Here is a 15,976-nt window from a genome sequence, read left to right as displayed (position 1 = left end):
TAATAGAGTGTATCATCATCAAACTAAGTTTAATGAACAGAAACATTTGCTAAACATCACCTAATAAAATAATTACACAACAGATTGCATCATCAAACTAAGTTTAATGAACAAAAACCTATTCTTTGCATTTCAATCTGCAGTGATTAATAGGCAGTTAGGCACCCTCACCTCAAGCAGCTGGACAGGAAGATAATAGGGAAGTAGCTGCTAAATCTTGCTCAATAGATCTGGTCTAATATGTGTACACAGATCAATTTAAGGCTGTTAAACTTGCTTAACTTTGCTGAAACACAATCGGACAGCTCCACCTACTGGCTTTTTTAATTAGTGCACTGCTTTTCAATGCATTTCAATAGCAGTCCCATGATTGAAAAAAAGGTTGTTATTCTGAAACGGCGCAAATTGAACTGGCGTAAACCGAGGGCCACCTATATATATATATATATATATATAAAACTAAATATGTATTTATGAATAAATAGAACATATTCTTCCATGTGAAGAACATTGGAATGTGAAATATTAATATTTCAAGTCGGGTAAGCGCACTTGGTTAAATGCGATTGAGTTTATGAATGAGTAGGTTGTGCCCCCCCTTTTTCTCCTTTTCTAGATCCATTGAAGTCTACGGGAGAATATGTTAACGCAATCACAATATTGTAAGTTTGTCTTTTTGTGCGTGCAAAGTAAAAATTTTACTTTCAACTTGTAACACACACGGTATACGATGCACGCAAAAAGCTTTCTTCTTGCCGCAGCTAAAGTTCAAGCTGGAGAGATAAATAGCACTCCACTCATAATCTGGCCCATAGCTTCCAACCTGCTAGGATGATTATTCATCCATTAAGCTGAAGAACCATATAAATGTCACTTAGTCCTGGATGGTACATACAATACAATATTATTTAAGAAAATCTAGAAGGCTTATCTACAAACAAACCACTTTATATATCAGTTTACACAACAACCTACATACTATTGGTACTGCATAATATGTACAGTTTGACAGGCAGTCGATAACAGAAGATAGTGTGAAACATGCTCACCTCACCTATGTAAATAGCGTGAACACATTACCCCACACACCAGTCCCTCCCATTACCATCCTTCTGAGGAAAAAAACATAATTTATGCTTACCAGATAAATTCCTTTCCTTCCGGATAGGGAGAGTCCTTGGCTTCATTCCTTACTGTTGGGAAACACAACACCTGGTCACCAGGAGGAGGCAAAGACACCCTAGCCAAAGGCTTAAATATCCCTCCCACGTCCTCATTACCGCAGTCATTCTGCCGAGGGAACAAGGAAAATTATGATAAACATTGGGGTATAAATGGTGCCAGAAGAATAAAATAAATAATAGGGGACCGCCCATAAACAAACAAAAAAAGGGCGGGGGCCGTTGACTCTCCCTACCCGGAAGGAAAGGAATTTATCTGGTAAGCATAAATTATGTTTTCCTTCCTAAGATGGGGAGAGTCCACGGCTTCATTCCTTACTGTTGGGAAAACTATACCCAAGCTCCAGAGTACACTGAATGAATAATGGGAGGGAAACAAAAAGGAAGAGGCAGACCCTATTCTGAGGGCACCACAGCCTGCAAAACTTTTCTCCCGAAAGCTGCTTCAGCCAAAGCAAAAACATCAAACTTGTAAAATTTTGAAAAAGTATGTAAGGAGGACCGCCTTACAAATCTGATTCATAGAGGCCTCATTCTTAAAGGCCCAAGAGGAAGCCACTGCTCTAGTGGAATGAGCCGTTATCCTCTAAGAAGGACGATGTCCCACTGTCTCTTAAGCTAAGCGGATGACATTCCTTAACCAAAAAGATAGGGAAGTCGAAGTAGCCTTCTGCCCCTTGTGCTTCCCAGAACAGACAACAAACAAAGAGGAAGATTGTCTAAACTCCTTAGTAGCCTGAAGACAGAACTTCAAGCTGCGAACCACATCCAAATTGTGAAGTAAGCGTTCCTTTGATGAAGAAGGATTAGGATACAGGGAAGGAACCACAATCTCCTGATTGATGTTACGATCTGACTCAACCTTAGGAAGAAAACCTAATTTAGTACGTAAAACTGCCTTATCTGAATGAAAAATCAGATAAGGGGGCTCCCATTGCAAAGCAGAGATCTTAGAAATTCTGCGTGCAGAGGCAATAGCCAATAAAAAGAGAACCTTCCAAGATAACAATTTAATGTCAACGAAATGCAGAGGCTCAAACGGAACCTGTTGCAAAACCCGAAGAACAAGATTTAGGCTCCAAGGAGGAGCCCCAGATCTAAACATAGGTCTGATACTAATCAGAGCCTCAACAAAGGACTGCACGTCTGGAATCTCAGCCAGCCTCTTGTGCAATAAAAATCTTCCTGGCAACGCTGTGCCAGAAAAATCACGCTCTTCACACCAGAATAATTAGGTAATCCACACCTTGTGGTAGATATGCCTAGTAACTGGTTTATGAGCTTGAATAAGAGTATCAATGACACTCTCAGAGAAACCTCTCTTGGCTAAGACTAAGCGTTCAATCTCCACGCAGAAGAGCCCCCAGAAACTTCTTAAAGATTATTGGAGCAGTAGCTAGGCCAAACGGAAGGGCAATGAACTGGAAATGCTGGTTCATGAATGCAAACCTAAGGAACTGAAAGTGTTCTCTGTGGATTGGAACATGAAAGTAAGCATCCTTCAGATCTATAGTGATCATAAACTGGCCTTCCTGAAAGGAAGGACGGACCTTATCGTCTCCATCTTGAAGGAAGGGACACTGAGAAATTTGTTTAAGCACTTTAAACCTTCTTTGGGACCACGAAAAGGTTTGAATAAAACCCCAAACCTCTTTCTTCAATTAGGCACCGGGACAACAACTCCTAAGGAGGATAGATCCGAACGCACCCTAGAAAGGCATCCCTCTTTTCTGGTCTGGTAGACAGATTTGATAGAAGGAATCTGCCCCCCTTGGCGGATGAGATTTGAAGCATATCTTGTATCCCTGAGATACCACCTCCAGGACCCACGGATCCTGTATGTCCTTGAACCAGGCGTCTGAAAAAAGACAGTCTGCCCCCTACACGATCCAATCCAGGATTGGGGGCCACCCCTACATGCCGATTTCTTTTTGGCGGGCTTCTTATTCTGCTTGGACTTATTCCAGGACTGAGCTGGCTTCCAAGTATTCTTGGGTTGCTCGGGCTTGGAGGAGCATTGTTGTCGATGGGATTTGTCAGAATGAAAGGAACAATAATTAGAAGATTGTCGTTACTTAGAATCGTTCTTTTTATCTTGCGGTAGGAAGGCACCCTTGCCTCTGGTAACCGTAGAAATAATGGAGTCCAGGCCTGGACCAAATAAAATCTTTCCCTTGAAGGAAAGAGAAAGGAGTCTGGACTTAGAAGTCATATCCGCAGATCAAGACTTCAACCAGAGTGCCCGGCGGGCTAGGACCGCAAAGCCAAAGGCCTTTGCATTTAGGCGAATAATTTGCATGTTTGCATCACAGATAAAAGCATTAGCAAATCTCAGAGCTTTAATTCTGTCTTGAATATGCTCGCGGGGAGACTCCACCTCAAAGAGTCGCACCAGTAGGTAGGCGCTCTGGCAACCTCGGCAACTGCAGCCGCCGGTTGTAACAAAAAATCCGTATGTTGAAACATCTTTCTCAGAAAGGTTTCCATTTTCTTATCCATTGGCTCTCTGAACGAAGAACTATCCTCAAGAGGTATAGTAGTACGGTTAGCAAGTGTAGAAATAGCACCATCCACCTTAGAAAAGGAGACCCACAAATCCAGTTGAGAGTCCGGGAACAACTTTTTAAAAGTAGACAAGGGGGAAAACGAAGATCCAATTCTTTCTAATTAGTTTTTAATAATGTTCGCCATCTTAACCAGCATAGGAGAAGTCAAAGGAACTTTCCTGTCTTCGTAAACTCTGTCTAATTTAGTTATCATAGGTTCTTCAGGCAGCACGGCATCTGGAACCTCTAACGTAGACAGAACCTCCTTTAATAAAAAAACGCTCAAAAGTGCTCCTCCGCAGCAGGAGGTTTCGACGCTAAGGACTCTGACCCAGAAAGTTCACCCTCTGAAGCTACAGAGGCTAACTCATCATTGGATAACTGGAAAAGAATAGCTAAATCCGATAAATATTTAGATGACTCCGGGTAAGGAGAGCTATGTTTAACCTTTCTCTTGCGTTTGTTAGAGTGAGGTAATGCACTGAGGGTCGCAGTCACTGCTGTTTGTAACTGCGCGGCAAAGTCTACAGGAAGAAGGCCCCCTCCGGATGGAGGATTAGATGTGCTACGGGGAACTGCATGTGGGGTGGATAATGTAGCAAGAGTAGTAATCTCACAGTCCTGAGAGGTAGATGGCTCAGAGGGACTAAGAGCCTTAGCAGGCTTGTTTCGCTTCTTAGACTATATAACGGTGTTAAGGCATGTGGAACATAATTGAGTGGGCGGGAAAACCACGGCCTCCTCACAATATAAACAGGTATGATTTAGTACAGAAGGAGTACCTTCTAACATGTCCTCTATAGCTCAGGTTATACCCCCAGAAAGACACAAATAAAAACTTTTTTTTGTTTATACTCCCAATGGCTGCGGCACTCACCACCTCCTAGATCCCGACAGTTAACAGAGGAAATGCTCTCCTCAGGTTGAAGTCTCAGAAGGAATGGAGGAAATTAACAGACCACATCCGGTCACATGGAGTGCAAGACCGTACTTCCCCTGTTATTACAAGTACAGCAAGTAATAGGAGCTGTGCAACACTTTCAAAAAACAAAAGTGAAACTTAAAAGTAAAACCTATTTGTTCCAGACAAAAGTAAAAAATCACACAAAGCAGCATGTAAATAATTAATACACTGATTAATTAACCCCAACTGTTCAATAAACCCCCTTCAGAGGATATTAACCCTGGATCCTATCAAGGTATAATGCAGCCAACCTGTGACCCTGTTGTAGCATTTTATGTGTAAAAATTTAAACGATTGCTTAGGAGCTGTTAGCAGTAGTTTGGATGGTTTTGAAAAAAAAAATTTCCCTGCAACTCCAGACTCTAACTTTCATCAATACTCTCACTGAGAGGTTGACATGACTACTTAAAACTCCAGTCCTATTTCGAAGGGCAGATACCCTTTTTCAGGACTCACCAAATCTTCTGACACTCTTCTGCCACCTCCTAATGTGACGAAAGGCAAATAATGACTGGGGTAATGAGGAAGTGGGAGGAATATTTAAGCCTTTGGCTGGGGTGTTTTTGCCTCCTCCTGGTGGCCAGGTGTTGTATTTCCCAACAGTAAGGATTGAAGCTGTGGACTCTGCCTATCTTAGGAAAGAAATCCCTGTCAATGATTAAGAGCAGGTTGATGGAGTGCGACATAGAAAGTCAGAATGTGATGCTGTGCAAAAAATGTCCTCCATAAACAGCCTCATGTACCACAAAATAGCAGCTGCGTGTTTGATGGTGGAGCAAGCATGTATTCCCAGGAGATCTATCCAATTTGGGCTACTCTCTGCATGCTGTTTATCAGTGAGCAGTATTAAGCTAAGTTGCAAGGTAAACCAGTGAAACAAAGATGCAGAAAGTGGTTGAGGAACCAGCACCCCTGGATCTATCAGGTAGAGGTTCTCTATTTAAACATATGCCGCAAGGCAAGTATCCACATCCTGAGAACTGGGTTTGGAGATACCGCTAAGGGAAAGCACCGGCAGTCTGTCTTCCATATGCAAGGAAGAAGCAAGTAATAGCTCTTTCATTTTCTGATGCTCACCTCTATCAGACTTGGGAGCATACTGGGGGGATTGTCTACTTATAGAGGGTAGAACAAGTGTCTATCAATTTATCCAGGAGAAGTAGGATCACTGCAGCCAACACTTTAGTGGCAGGGTCCATGCATTCCAGCATATTGACACTAATACCAGGTCAGGTATTGAACACACAAAAAAAATCTACTGTGGTATCCTATTAGGAAATATGGCTCCTGGTATAGAGAAGTTGGTAGTTTCTCTGTCTGCAGTAGTTCTAGGCATGTACACTGCAGTGGAAGATGCAGATGGCAAAACATTTCAGCTGCTAACAAGAGTTCAATGCAAAGGTCCTAACAGAGCATCAGCTCTTTGCAGCCATCTTGATGCATCTCTCCATGGAAGACTAGTGTTTCTTGCTTAATAAAATACTGTTCGGATTCACACTCATCAAGGTTCATGAATATATATGATGGTCTTTAGAAATAAAAGAATACTTACTGTGAAAGAGGGCAGCGGGAACTCATAAGTAGGAATGACAGGCATACAGAAAGGACATTAAAGTTGGGTATAGTTATCTTATCATGAGAAGGTGGTATATGAGATATACCCTATACATATATAGAGGTAAGAGTCTGACTTGAAGTTTTTTGCATGTGTTACTCACAGATCATAGTTGCAGAAAGCTATATGCCTTAGATGAAAAAAGTTTATTCTTTAGATAGGTGAATTGGAGGTCAGAAGATACTCAATGAGTGGTAAGAGTGATTATTGGAGGGACAATATTATGAGCAATGGAAAACAGATTCCTAAAGCCTCCATGAGTAAAAAGATTCCAAAAGGGAAGAGAGACAGAACATAGACATAGATATAAGACATATTTCTTAAGAAGCAAAACCCATCATTACCCAGAAGCAAAGGCAACTCACCTGTCTCTCCCCACAAACTATCAAAACTGTTTATTTGTGCTCTCTGCTCTTCCTCTTCATCCTTCTCTGGGAGATCCAACAAATAAGAGACAGTCTGTAAGAAAGTCAGATTGTTCAGTATTAACACACACCAAGGCCGTAATACCATTGGACACAGAAGTGATGTATTATCTTTAATGCATCATTTGCAGTCCTTCCTAAAAAATGTTACTCTGCTAATTTGTGCAAACATTATTATAACAAAATTTATGCTTAGCTGATAAATTTCTTTCTTACCGGATATGGAGAGTCCACAACGTCATTCAATTACTAGTGGGAATATCACTCCTGGCCAGCAGGAGGAGGCAAAGAGCACCACAGCAAAGTTGTTAAGTTTCACTCCCCTACCACTAAATCCCCAGTCATTCGACCAAAGGGAAATGGAAAAGGAATAACACAAAGGTGTAGAGGTGCCTGAGGTTTAGTAAAAAATAACTATCTAAATAAAGGGTGGGGTCGTGTACTCTCCATATCCAGAAAGAAATAAATGTATCAGGTAAGCATACATTTTGTTTTCTTTCCTAAGATATGGAGAGTCCACAACGTCATTCAAGTACTAGTGGGAACCAATACCCAAGCTAGAGGACACAGAATGAACAGGGTGGGAGAACAAAACAGGCAGACCTAAACAGACGGCACCACCGCTTGAAGAACCTTTCTCCCAAAAGAGTCCTCAGCCGAGGCAAAAGTATCAAATTTGTAAAATTCTGAAAAAGTATGCAGAGAGGACCAAGTTGCAGCCCTGCAAATCTGTTTCACAGAAGCTTCATTTTTGAAAGCCCAAAGAGAGGAGACGGTCCTTGTGGAATGAGCTATAATTCTCTCAGGAGGCTGCTGTACAGCAGTCTCATAAGCAAAAACATAATTTATGCTTACCTGATAAATTTATTTCTCTTGTGGTGTATCCAGTCCATGGATCATCCATTACTTGTGGGATATTCTCATTCCCAACAGGAAGTTGCAAGAGGACACCCACAGCAGAGCTGTTATATAGCTCCTCCCCTAACTGCCACATCCAGTCATTTGACCGAAAACAAGCCGAGAAAGGAGAAATCATAGGGTGCAGTGGTGACTGTAGTTTAAATTTAAAAATTACCTGCCTTAAAATGACAGGGCGGGCCGTGGACTGGATACACCAAAAGAGAAATACATTTATCAGGTAAGCATAAATTATGTTTTCTCTTGTAAGGTGTATCCAGTCCACGGATCATCCATTACTTGTGGGATACCAATACCAAAGCTAAAGTACATGGATGAAGGGAGGGACAAGGCAGGTACTTAAACGGAAGGTACCACTACCTGTAAAACCTTTCTCCCAAAAATAGCCTCCGAAGAAGCAAAAGTATCAAATTTGTAGAATTTTGAAAAAGTATGAAGCGAAGACCAAGTCGCCGCCTTGCAAATCTGTTCAACAGAAGCCACATTTTTAAAGGCACAAGTGGAAGCCACAGCTCTAGTAGAATGAGCTGTAATCCTTTCAGGAGGCTGCTGGCCAGCAGTCTCATAGGCTAAGCGGATTATGCTTCTTAGCCAAAAAGAAAGAGGTTGCCAAAGCCTTTTGACCTCTCCTCTGTCCAGAGTAGACAACAAACAAAGCAGATGTTTGACGAAAATCTTTAGTAGCTTGTAAGTAAAACTTTAGAGCACGAACCACGTCCAGATTGTGTAATAGACGTTCCTTCTTTGAGAAAGGATTAGGACACAAAGATGGAACAACAATCTCTTGATTGATATTCTTGTTAGATACCACCTTAGGTAAAAACCCAGGTTTGGTAAGCAGGACTACCTTATCCGCATGGAAGATCAGATAAGGAGAATCACATTGTAAAGCAGATAACTCGGAGACTCTACGAGCCGAGGAGATAGCTACCAAAAAAAAGAACTTTACAAGATGTTCAAATGAAGAGGTTCAAACGGAACTCCTTGAAGAACCTTAAGAACCAGATTTAAGCTCCATGGCGGAGCAACAGGTTTAAACACAGGCTTGATTCTAACTAAAGCCTGACAAAATGCCTGGACGTCTGGAACATCTGCCAGACCTTTGTGCAAAAGAATAGACAGGGCAGAAATCTGTCCCTTTAAGGAACTAGCTGACAATCCTTTTTCCAAGCCTTCTTGGAGAAAGGATAATATCCTGGGAATCCTGACCTTACTCCATGAGTAACCATTGGATTCACACCAATAAAGATATTTACGCCATATCTTATGGTAAATTTTCCTGGTGACAGGCTTTCGTGCCTGTATTAAGGTATCAATGACTGACTCGGAGAAGCCACGCTTTGATAAAATCAAGCATTCAATCTCCAGGCAGTCAGTCTCAGAGAAGTTAGATTTGGATGGTTGAAAGGCCCTTGTAGTAGAAGGTCCTGTCTTAACGGCAGAGTCCAAGGTGGAAAGGATGACATGTCCACCAGATCTGCATACCAGGTCCTGCGTGGCCACGCAGGCGCTATCAAAATCACTGATGCTCTCTCCTGTTTGATCTTGGCAATCAGTCGAGGGAGCAGAGGAAATGGTGGAAACACATAGGCCAAGTTGAAAGACCAAGGCGCTGCTAGAGCATCTATCAGCGTCGCCTCGGGATCCCTGGACCTGGATCTGTAACAAGGAAGCTTGGCGTTCTGGCAAGACGCCATGAGATCCAGTTCTGGTTTGCCCCAACGATTAATCAATTGAGCAAACACCTCCGGATGGAGTTCCCACTCCCCCGGATGAAAAGTCTGACGACTTAGAAAATCCGCCTCCCAGTTCTCTACACCTGGGATATGGATAGCTGATAGGTGGCAAGAGTGAATCTCTGCCCAGCAAATTATCTTTGAGACTTCTAACATCGCCAGGGAACTCCTTGTTCCCCCTTGATGGTTGATGTAAGCCACAGTCGTGATGTTGTCCGACTGAAATCTGATGAACCTCATTGTTGCCAATTGAGGCCAAGCCTGAAGAGCATTGAATATCGCTCTCAGTTCCAGAATATTTATTGGAAGGAGTGTCTCCTCATGAGTCCACGATCCCTGAGCCTTCAGGGAGTTCCAGACTGCACCCCAACCTAGAAGGCTGGCATCTGTCGTTACAATTGTCCAATCTGGCCTGAGAAAGGTCATACCTTTGGACAGATGGACCCGAGATAGCCACCAGAGAAGAGAATCCCTGGTCTCTTGATCCAGATTTAGTAGAGGGGACAAATCTGTGTAATCCCCATTCCACTGACTGAGCATGCATAGTTGCAGCGGTCTGAGATGTAGGCGTGCAAACGGCACTATGTCCATTGCCGCTAGCATTAAGCCGATTATTTCCATGCACTGAGCCACCGAAGGGCGCGGAATGGAATGAAGAACACGGCAGGAATTTAGAAGCTTTGATAACCTGGACTCCGTCAAGTAAATTTTCATTTCCACAGAATCTATCAGAGTCCCTAGGAAGGAAACTCTTGTGAGTGGGGATAGAGAACTCTTTTCTTCGTTCACTTTCCACCCATGCGACCTCAGAAATGCCAGTACTATGTCCGTATGAGACTTGGCAATTTGGAAGTTTGACGCCTGTATCAGGATGTCGTCTAAATAAGGGGCCACTGCTATGCCCCGCGGCCTTAGGACCGCCAGAAGCGACCCCAGAACCTTCGTAAAAATTCTTGGGGCTGTAGCTAATCCAAAGGGAAGAGCTACAAACTGGTAATGCCTGTCTAGAAAGGCAAACCTGAGAAACCGATGATGATCTTTGTGTATCGGAATGTGAAGATAAGCATCCTTTAAATCCACTGTAGTCATATATTGACCCTCCTGGATCATAGGTAGGATGGTACGAATAGTTTCCATCTTGAATAATGGAACTCTGAGGAATTTGTTTAAGATCTTTAGATCCAAAATTGGTCTGAAGGTTCCCTCTTTTTTGGGAACCACAAACAGATTTGAGTAAAATCTCTGTCCCTGTTCTTCCATTGGAACTGGATGGATCACTCCCATAACTAGGAGGTCTTGAACACAGTGTAAGAATGCCTCTCTCTTTATCTGATTTGCAGATAATTGTGAAAGGTGAAATCTCCCTTTTGGAGGGGAAGCTTTGAAGTCCAGAAGATATCCCTGGGATATAATTTCCAACGCCCAGGGATCCTGGACATCTCTTGCCCACGCCTGGGCGAAGAGTGAAAGTCTGCCCTCTACTAGATCCATTACCGGATAGGGGGCCGTTCATTCATGCTGTCTTAGAGGCAGCAGCAGGCTTTTTGGTTTGTTCGTTTCCAGGTTGAGCACTTCTCTCTTTTTATTTATGCAAATTATGACATTTTGGGAAGTCTCCCTAAGTGTGATGCGGGAATCCAGACGTGGACCCGTTGCTCAGTGTGCCTAGAGGGATATGGCTGCACCTCACTGACGAGGCCCACAATAGGCCGAAACGTACGTCTGGGGTTTTGCTGTTTCTCTCGTTCAGAGAAGGATTGCCTGGTATTTCGGGGCTGGACTGTACTGTGAAGTCAGGATCAGACTGATATGCTTCAGGAAAGTTTTTCTCTGTGAAAGGCACATATTGAGCAAAAAGAGGCTGCTTCTTGGGTGGTAATTAGCCATAGAACAAGCTATTATGCTATTGTTCGTTTCCAGGTTGAGCACTTCTCTCTTTTTATTTATGCAAATTATGACATTTTGGGAAGTCTCCCTAAGTGTGATGCGGGAATCCAGACGTGGACCCGTTGCTCAGTGTGCCTAGAGGGATATGGCTGCACCTCACTGACGAGGCCCACAATAGGCCGAAACGTACGTCTGGGGTTTTTCTGTTTCTCTCGTTCAGAGAAGGATTGCCTGGTATTTCGGGGCTGGACTGTACTGTGAAGTCAGGATCAGACTGATATGCTTCAGGAAAGTTTTTCTCTGTGAAAGGCACATATTGAGCAAAAAGAGGCTGCTTCTTGGGTGGTAATTAGCCATAGAACAAGCTATTATGCTATTGTTCGTTTCCAGGTTGAGCACTTCTCTCTTTTTATTTATGCAAATTATGACATTTTGGGAAGTCTCCCTAAGTGTGATGCGGGAATCCAGACGTGGACCCGTTGCTCAGTGTGCCTAGAGGGATATGGCTGCACCTCACTGACGAGGCCCACAATAGGCCGAAACGTACGTCTGGGGTTTTTCTGTTTCTCTCGTTCAGAGAAGGATTGCCTGGTATTTCGGGGCTGGACTGTACTGTGAAGTCAGGATCAGACTGATATGCTTCAGGAAAGTTTTTCTCTGTGAAAGGCACATATTGAGCAAAAAGAGGCTGCTTCTTGGGTGGTAATTAGCCATAGAACAAGCTATTATGCTATTGTTCGTTTCCAGGTTGAGCACTTCTCTCTTTTTATTTAGGCTTTTTGGCCTGCTTACCTTTGTTCCAGGTCTGGTTAGGTCTCCAGACTGTCTTGGACTTAGAAAAAGTTCCCTCTTGTTTTGCATTAGAGGAAGTTGATGCCGCACTTGTCTTGAAGTTTCAAAAGGCACGAAAATTAGACTGTTTTTGGCCCTTGATTTAGGCCTATCCTGAGGAAGGGCATGACCTTTTCCTCCAATGATATCAGCAATAATCTCCTTCAAACCAGGCCCGAATAGGGTCTGCCCCTTGAAGGGAATGTTAAGCAGCTTAGACTTTGAAGTAACGTCAGCTGACCATGATTTAAGCCATAGCGCCCTGCGCGCCTGGATAGCAAAACCAGAATTCTTAGCCGTTAGTTTAGTCAAATGAACAATGGCATCAGAAACAAAAGAATTGGCTAGCTTAAGTGCTCTAAGCTTGTCAAGTATGTCATCCAATGGAGTCGCTATTTTCTAGCATTTAAATTGTAACTGCACATACCTCATAGCAGGATAACCTGCACGCCATTCTCCCGCTGAAGTTACCTCTCTCCTCAGACATATGTGAGAACAGCAATGGATCTTAGTTACAACCTGATAAGATCATAGAAAACACAGGTAGATTCTTCTTCTATTTACTGCCTGGGATAAAATAGTACAACTCCGGTACCATTTAAAAATAACAAACTTTTAATTGAAGAAAAAAAAAAACTAACTATATTTCACCACTCTCTCTTACTACCTCCATGCTTGTTGAGAGTTGCAAGAGAATGGCTGGGTGTGGCAGTTAGGGGAGGAGCTATATAACAGCTCTGCTGTGCGTGTCCTCTTGCAACTTACTGTTGGGAATGAGAATATCCCACAAGTAATGGATGATCCGTGGACTGGATACACCTTACAAGAGAAACAAATCATACTTCTCAACCAGAGGGAAAGAGAAGTAGCCTTCTGACCCTTACGCTTTCCTAAGAAAAAAAAAAAAACAGGGCAGAAGACTGGCGAAAATCCTTAGTCGTCTGTAGGTAGAATCTTAGAGCACGCACAACATCCAAGTAGTGCAACAGACGTTCTTTATGAGAAGAAGGATTGGGACAGAGAGATGGAACAACAATTTCCTGATTAATATTTCTATCCGAAACCACTTTAGGAAGAAACCCCAATTTAGTACGAAGAACCGCCTTATCTGCATGAAAGATAAGGTAAGGCGAATCACACTGCAAAGCCCAGAGTTCCAAAACTCTCCAAGCAGAAGAGATACCAATAAGAAACAAAACCTTCCAAGATAGCAACTTATTGAATGCATTGGCTCAAACAGAGCCTGCTGCAAAACTTTAAGAACAAGATTAAGGCACATCCGCCAGACGCTTGTATAACAAAATAGATAATGCAGAAATCTGACCATTCAGAGAACTGACTGACAACCCTTTCTCCAGACCTTCCTGGAGAAAAGAAAAAAATCTAGGAATCCTGACCTACTCCAAGAGTAGACCTTAAATTCACACCAATAAAGTTATTTACGCCATACCTTATGGTAAATTTTTCGAGTAACAGGCTTGCAAACCTGGATCATGGTCTCAATGACCGACTCAGAAAATATAAACACTTAGACAGAAATAAGCGTTCAATCTCCAAGCAGTCAGTTTCAGAGAAACGAAATTTGGATGGAGGAATGGACCTTGAGTTAGAAGTTCCTTCCTCCAAGGCGGCCGAGATGACATCTTCACTAGGTCTGCATATCAGATCCTGCGAGGCCATGCAGGAGCCATTAGAATCACTGATGGTCTCTCTTGTTTGATACGAACAATAACTTGTGGAAGGAGCGCAGACGGAGGAAACGGGTATGCTAGACCAAAATCCCAAGGAACCGCCAGAGCATCTATCAAAGCGGCCTGAGGATCTCTTGACCTTGAACCGTACCTTGGAAGCTTGGTGTTCTGCCAAGACGCCATCAGATCCAACTCCGGCACCCCCCATCTAATGGTTAACCTGGAGAACAACTCCAAATAGAGAGCCCACTCCCTGGGATTAAATGTCTGTCTGCTCAGAAAATACGCTTCCCAGTTATCCACACCAGGAATGTGGATGGCAGATAGACAACAATTGTTAGCTTCCCCCACTGAATAATCCGTGCCACCTCCTTCATGGCTAAGGAACTCCGAGTTCCTCCCTGGTGGTTGATGTAAGCCACTGAGGTGATGTTGTCCGACTGAAACCTGTCAAACTGGGCTAAAGACAATTGAGGCCAAGCCATCAGAGAATTGTAAATCGCTCTCAACTCCAAGATGTTTATTGGAAAGGCAGACTCCTCCCGCGTCCATAGTCCCTGCACCTTTAATGAGTCCCAGACTGCTCCCCAGCCTAGCAGGCTGGCGTCTGTGGTCAAAATCACCCAGGAAAGTCTCCGGAAGCATGTGCCCTGAGACAGAAGCTCCTGAGCAAGCCACCACGGGAGAGTCTCTTGCCGACTGGTCTAGATATATCCTCAAGAGACAGATCCAAATGGTCTCCGTTCCATTGTCTGAGCATGCATAACTGCAGAGCTCTCAAATGGAATCGAGCAAAGGGAATGATGTCCATAGAAGCGATCATCAGACCAATTACCTCCAAATATTGAGCTACTGATGGCCGAACAGTAGACTGGAGAGGCAAAAGGAAAGAATCTTGGATTTTCTGACCTCTGTCAGAAAATGTTTCATAGATAGGGAATCTATTATGGTTCCTAGGAAAACCACCCTTGTAGTTGGAACAAGGGAACTCTTCTCCAGATTCACTTTCCATCCATGGGAATGTATAAAAGACAACAAGATCTCTGTATGAGAGTTTGCTTGTTGAAAAGATGGCGCCTGAACTAATATGGTCCAGGTAGGGCGTCACTGCAATTCCCCGAGACCTGATCACTGCCAAGAGAGCCCCCAGAACCTTTGAAAATATTCTGGGAGCTGTGGCAAGGCCAAATGGAAGAGCCACAAACTGAAAGTGTTTGTCTAGAAAGGCGAATCTCAGGAACTTGTGATGATCCCTGTGGATGGGAACATAAAGATACGCATTTGTCAGGTCTATGGTCGGCATGAACTGACCCTCTTGGACCAAGGGAAGAGTGCAACAAATTGTTTCCATTTTAAAGGATGGTACCCTGAGAAACTTGTTGAGACACTTTAGGTCTAGAAAAGAACGAAAAGTTCCCTCTTTTTTGGGAACCACAAACAGATTTGAATAGAATGCTAGACCCTGTTCCCTTACTGGAACTGGAACAATCACTCCCAGGAAGGAAAGGTCCTGAACAAAGTTCAAGAAAGCCTCTCTTTTTACCTGGTCTGCAGATAATCTTGAGAGGAGGAATCTGCCCCTGGGAGGGAAAGTTTTGAATTCTATTTTGTAACCCTGAGATACTATATCCACAGCCCAAGGATCTAAGACATCTCGTATCCACGCTTTACAAAACAGGGAAAAGTCTGCCCCCACTTGATCCGATCCCGGATTGGGGGCCAACCCTTCATGCTGACTTAGACTCAGCTGAGGGTTTCTTTGATTGCTTCCCCTTATTCCAAGATTGATTGGGCTTCCAAGAAGACTTGGACTTATCCTGCTTGGAAGAAGGAGAGTAAGACTTATGACCTTTGAAGTTATGAAAGGAATGAAAATTACTTTGACGTCCTTTAAGTCTGATCTTTTTGCCTTGTGGTAGAAAAGACCCTATTCCACCCATAATATCAGAAATTATTTCTGCTAGACCGGGTCCAAACAAGGTCTTACCCTTGTAAGGAAGCGCCAGAAGCTTGGAGGTAAGATTTTAGCCACAAAGTCCTGTGGGCTAAGACAGTAAAGCCAGACACCTTGGCTCCCAGTCTAATAACTTGCATGTTAGAATCAGAAATAAAGGAATTGGCTAGTTTCAGAGCCTTAATCCTATCTTGGATCTCCTCCAACGGGGTCTCTACTAAAATTGAT

The 15,976-nt window shown here is 43.2% G+C and overlaps 1 protein-coding gene across 4 annotated transcripts in view; it reads right to left on the bottom strand.

Annotated features, from left to right (window-relative positions):
- TANC2 (tetratricopeptide repeat, ankyrin repeat and coiled-coil containing 2) overlaps positions 1 to 15,976 on the bottom strand; it is a 785,323-nt gene that overhangs the window by 92,159 nt on the left and 677,188 nt on the right. For all 4 annotated transcript variants that reach the window (XM_053699768.1, XM_053699765.1, XM_053699775.1 and 1 more), the window contains one exon: positions 6,672 to 6,765. In XM_053699768.1, the coding sequence (XP_053555743.1) occupies positions 6,672 to 6,765 (94 nt within the window). The remainder of the gene's footprint in view (positions 1 to 6,671; positions 6,766 to 15,976) is intronic.

Source organism: Bombina bombina, chromosome 1 (assembly GCF_027579735.1).
Source record: "Bombina bombina isolate aBomBom1 chromosome 1, aBomBom1.pri, whole genome shotgun sequence".
Taxonomy (NCBI): domain Eukaryota; kingdom Metazoa; phylum Chordata; class Amphibia; order Anura; family Bombinatoridae; genus Bombina; species Bombina bombina.
This window is presented reverse-complemented; position numbering and strand designations above follow the sequence as displayed.